At 25.4% G+C, this 6,049-nt stretch overlaps 1 protein-coding gene across 1 annotated transcript in view; it reads left to right on the forward strand.

Moving 5' to 3' along the window:
- Positions 1–6,049, forward strand: part of LOC111631701 (multidrug resistance-associated protein 4-like) — an 85,268-nt gene that overhangs the window by 48,929 nt on the left and 30,290 nt on the right. Inside the window, exons 18-21 of the mRNA XM_023376007.1 lie at positions 806–885; positions 3,664–3,814; positions 3,925–4,155; positions 5,620–5,720. Coding sequence (XP_023231775.1) covers positions 806–885; positions 3,664–3,814; positions 3,925–4,155; positions 5,620–5,720 — 563 coding nt within the window. The remainder of the gene's footprint in view (positions 1–805; positions 886–3,663; positions 3,815–3,924; positions 4,156–5,619; positions 5,721–6,049) is intronic.

Below are 6,049 nucleotides of genomic sequence, written 5' to 3' on the forward strand. Positions count from 1 at the left end.
TATTATTAAAAATATTTGGACACTTTCTTATTTGAAATCTATCTGTTAAATTTAAGGCATCACTAAAGTGGACATATTTTTTGCTGCTATCACAGACTTTTTATTATATATTAGTAGGTTTTAGCAGGAATTTTTTCTATTTCTCTAAGAGAGCATCAGTGAAGTCAGCTTAAAATTGGTAAATTGGTCTTTCTTTCAGTTAACACTTCAATTCATTCCAATGTTTAATGGAAATTCAGATTAAGACTCTGTGAAGGCCACTTAAATTTGCCTATATTCATCTCATTCATTAAATTTTTCTCTGCATTTGTGGTAATAATTTGGAGAAGACGCTTTTCTGTTTTAGCATGACAATGAATAAATAAGGTCTGTAAAAGACCTTATTTATTCATTGTCATGCTAAAAGAGAAAAGCGTCTTCTCCAAATTGTTGCCACAAATGCACAGAATTATCCAGAATGTTACTATAAACTATAGCACTTAGATTCTACATTATTGAAAAAATAGGATCTAAGCTAAATCATGAAAAACAGGACCACACTCAATAATAAGATGAAGTGTCCCAATACTTTTGATGATATAGTGTATTTCTTTATTGTAAATGCAATTAGTAATAAATATTATAATTTTTTAAATGATTAGAGTTTGGTTTATTTATAGTTTATAAAATATTTTTTAAATGATTAGAGTTTGGTTTATTTATAGTTTATAAAATATTAAAAATTCAATGATATTTATCATCAGAAATTTATGATGATGAATATCATAAATTTTTGAAGTAAATGATAAATTATTATTTAAACTAGGAGAAGTATTGAATCGTTTTAGTAGAGATATGGGTTTTATTGATGATGTACTCGATATTACAGCTGATGATATGATAAGTGTAAGTACTAAAAATATTTTCATGCTATGAAATCTCTGCCATTAACATAGTCAATTGTGCAATTTGATTTATTATATTAATTTTTGAATTTTAAATTGTTTTAATTTTTCTAAAAAATGCTTTTTAAAGCAATTGATTAATAGCAATAGTTGAGCAATAGTTGTATGATTAATAATTGAGCAATAGTTGTATGATTAATTTTCAATTAATCATACAACTATGAAACTATTTTTATGAACCTATATAATAATTAAGAAATAATAATAGTTGTATGATTAATTTTCAATTAATCATACAACTATTATTATTTCTTAATTATTATATAGGTTCATAAAAATGGTATTTAAATTTAAGTTGGTTGATATTTAATAGTGTCAGCTTTTTAGCTTTTGGTTAATACAGTATATAAAAATTCAAATGACTAAATTATACTTTCAGTACTTCATAGAATATATTACTGATTTAATATACAGTATTGCATACCCTAATAACATCACAATATAAATGTGGTGACTGTTGAATGGGATAACTGTTCTTGTTGAAAACAATGATTTGGTATGTTTTAACTTTATAACATTTGCCATAATTTGGAAAAGTATAAAAGCTATTACTGTAACATATTAAATAAGTTTAAAGTTTCAGCTTTGAATAGAAACTGTTAGAATAAAATCTAAAAAATTCATAAATAAATCTGTATTATTACAAGTAATAAAATTTGAAATTATTTTTTATAAATACAATTATACAAAATTAAAGCAGAAAGAATCCTACTTAATATGTTTAAAAAACATTTCAATGCTTATGATTTATGTCTAACAAAAATAAAAAGCAACACTTAAACTAATAAATATGATATCTTACTGATAACAATGATTAACAAAAACAGCACAACATAACAACAATGCATATAATTTAAACTTATAATTAATAAAAAAATGTATTTACTGTTTTATTTTTATTTTCCTAATAAAAATAATTAAAACATGGAAAATATATTTTAAGCTGTATGATTAATAATTGTATGATTATGTTTAATTTTGTATTTAATTACAAATTATACATTTATACATATTAAAGATTTTTATTTTTCACAAAAGCAATTGAAGGCAATCATTTAAACACATTGAATCAATCAATCGCTTTATCTGCACCATTTATATATTTATACAGATTTAATTTATTTTTGGACAGCTAGATTTATGCCCCACAACTAATAAAACAGGAATGTTGGGACTACTGAAGTCATGTTATCTCAGAATATTTCTTGAAGTTTTAATTTCTAATTTTTTAACTTTATTTCATTCTTTTACCTGCACTGGCACATACGAATTTAACTTTCATTTTTTATTATTTTTCATTAATGTTGAATATTGTGGTATTAAATGAACAAAGTTTTACACTTTTGCTTTTATATTTTTTAATAGATATGTTATGGCAGAGTTTGAATGCATGAAGTGCATACTAAAACTAATAACAAAATTAATTTTTACCTTATAATTTTTATTAACTATTAATATTTAAATGCTAAATTTGATTACTAATAAAATAATCAATTAACATTTTTGCACAATAACAAAAATTCAATAGTAATATCTGCTTTTTATTAATATTCCTTAAAATAACTCAAAGGTCTACTAACAAGAACTATTAATTCTGATAGGGGCAATACTTAACCGCTGTTCACGGGATTTGGGTATGATTGATGATTTACTTCCTCCATGCGCTTCTGACTGTATAGAGGTATGTCAAAAGATAAGTTGAGAAATATGAAATCTTTGTAATTTCATTTTCATAACTTCTCAAGTTTAATTTCAGATAAGTTTTTAAATTAATTTTATCTATATATAAATACACGTATATTAGTCATCCCCTATAAGTATAAATGTTTAGTTTTAGAATTTATTAAATTTTAAAATTTCAATAAACAGTGAAATTTTAAAAAATCTCATTTAATCATTTATTTTTGAACATATTATTCAATAAACTTATTTAAAGTAAGAAATTGAGTTTTCTTTAAATGATTAAATATTTGTTATAAATAAATGTATTTTAATTAATTAATACATTATTTATTTTTTTGATTATTCAAATTGTGAAGTAATCTGCAGTTAATTAATTAATAGTAGGTAAAGTTATAATTAATAATACCAATTTAATAGTTATGCATAATTAAAAGTTCTAACTAATTAAATTATATTAATATAAATTTATTATGGTATATTATTACATTTAGTTATAGTAAATTTTTATTATAGAATTTAATTTTAAATATTCATTTTTAATTCAAAGAATACCTTATTTTAATATAAAATAATTAAGCAAACATTTTTTCAATGATATCAAATTTTATGCCTTTGTGTCCTTATCTTATAGTTTTGCATTTAAATTCTTTACAAGGACTTTATTTATTACTAGGACTTATTACACCGGTGACCTGGTTCTGCAAATTAAGAAAACAATTCAGAAAAACAAATAGTCCTTTTAGACAATTTAAGTACAAAACTTTTTAAATAATATTTCAAAGAGTTTTTAAATTATTTTTGTTTCTAAAGAAAGAAATTCTATAGATTCTTATAAGAGATATTTTGAGTATAAATTAGAGGAGATTCAATTCTTAAAGCAAATAAATTCAAATTTTATATACTGTATATGTTTAAAAGATTTAAATCTTAATTATGTGCAAAATTATTTTAATTGAATATTTAAATATTATCCATACATCAGGAAATTTATTTTAAATTTTCTATATTTTTATAATATTTTCTTTATAATTTTTAGATATTCTGCAATATGTTTGGTATTCTTGTATTAGTAGCAATTATAAATTATTATCTCATTGCACCTACAATAGTTTTAGCAATTATGTTCATATTTATTCGACGTTTCTTCATTGCCACCGCAAGAGATATTAAACGTTTAGAAGGAATCAGTAAGCAATATATTTTTATAATTAAAACCAAATGTTGCCATTTAATTATGTTAAATATTTAATTTTAATTCTTTAATAATAAATTATTATATTTTTCTTTTCGTATGTAGCTCGAAGCCCAGTTTTTTCTCATCTTACCACTTCACTCTACGGATTAGCAACAATAAGAGCATTTCGATGTCAAAGAACATTTGAAATTGCATTTGATAAATATCAAGATAGACATACTTCAGCCTGGTTTTTGTTTTTGGCTGTAACTCGTTGGTTTGGAATACATCTTGATTGGCTTTGCGTTTTGTACATTGTCACAGTTACAGTTGGTCTTATTCTAGCTCCAGGTTGTAAGTGAATAAATAACTTTTATTATGCTATTATTATTGGTTATTATTATTATTACAGTAAAAACTGATATCGCGTTATTACGGACGGCTGACGTAGGTCCGGCCAAAATTATAGGAAAACTCATTCACTATAACTGACTCCTTTATAACAGATTCCCGTTACTATGAACTATTTTTCAGGTCCTGTAGACCATTTTCCTTCCGTTATTACGGACTTTTCAATCGCCGTTTTATTTCATTTAATGTCAGTCATCGTTTTATTTACTTTATTGGAAAAAATAAATACAAAAAGAATACGAGCAATTATTTATTGTGACATCGTCACAATGCTGGGCTGCAATTTTTAGTCATATTTATAATTTATTTCATTTAAAATACTGTATATGCTCACCACCTGAAATTAGTGATGTAGTATCTTGCCCCTGTACTGTACATCATTCTTTTCCTTTAACATAAAGTCGTGCCGGTCGTCTGTTAACTACTTTCAGGGAAAACATTTTCAATTGAAATAACGTGAATTCCGGTTTGCATCGAAAGTTTATTTATAGTTAATCAGAAATTCATATAAAGTTACACTGGTAATCTGGTCTCATAGCCCTAAGATTTCAATATCTGGTGTCGTATTTCGTCTATCTAACTCCGTTCTCGAGATTAAGGAAGGACGGTCCTACGACAGTGGGAATTTATAGATCTACAATTTTTTTTTTTTCAAATTGCAGCCCAATGAAACTCATTCTAAAATAATGTTTTTGATGTAGACTATATTTTTGCATTACATCTAGTTTTTGGTTTCATTTTCTGATCGACTAGTTTTGTTCAGTTTTGGTTTCATTTTCTCTACAAGCAGTCTTGGTTTTTTGTGTAAAGCAAAGTCATGGATCATAAAAGAAAACGAAAGCTTTACATTTATATTTTAGATTTACCGATAGGTGTAGATATATTATTTTTACAAGTTTAATAAAAATCTGGCTTATAGTCTATACTTCACGAATGAAATTTCGTCCATTACGTAGGATAATTGACTTTTGTCCGCAATATCGATATACAGAAATGATCAAGACAATATTACTATATATTACTATAAACAGTACAATCCTCATATTAGCAGTAACAGATCCGCTGAAACGAGGTAAAAATACATTGATTTTGCATCTGGACCCGGAGAAAACATCTGCAAACTGCAGATAATTTCTCGGATCCGTTATCGAGCTCTATTCTAATGTGATTCTACTGTATAGTAATGGACTTTCATTATAACGGATCAATTTCTTTAATCCCATGGTGATCCGTTATAACAAGCATTTACTGAATTATTATTGACCTATGAAATCTGATATATCAATTGCTGTTACAAAAACATCATTGCTAATTTTACAGTTAATATTGTTTATTATTATTATTGCAGTTTCATTCACTCAATATAATATTTCTTTGAATACTAATTTAAGCCTTCTTCAAAATCAGTGTCTTTAGGAGGTGAAATTGGACTTGCAATATCATCTGCTTTAGCTTTAAGTGGATCTTTCCAGTGGGGTGTAAGACAATCTGCTGAAGTAGAAAGTCAGGTAATTTCTAAAAGACTTACTAACAATTTAGTAATTAATACAGTAATACCCCGAACTTACGCGATAGGTGGGACCGAGCGGTAACCGCGTAAGTCGAATTCGCGTAAGTCGGGGTGTCATTTCGCATATAAATACATACAAATAATTTTTAATTGGGGCCGGAGACTAAAGAAAACAATAATTTAGAAAAAAATGTTTAATAAAATCTTAGATAATACATATGTATAACAAATTAGGCCTATATTATTTTACAATTTTTCACATTTACTTGATTATTACGCCATAATTTTAACATTGTTTCCATCTCAGCGATAATACTGTGACGTTTA

This window comes from Centruroides sculpturatus, unplaced genomic scaffold, assembly GCF_000671375.1.
Source record: "Centruroides sculpturatus isolate CEXI.00-Female unplaced genomic scaffold, Cexi_2.0 scaffold515, whole genome shotgun sequence".
Taxonomy (NCBI): domain Eukaryota; kingdom Metazoa; phylum Arthropoda; class Arachnida; order Scorpiones; family Buthidae; genus Centruroides; species Centruroides sculpturatus.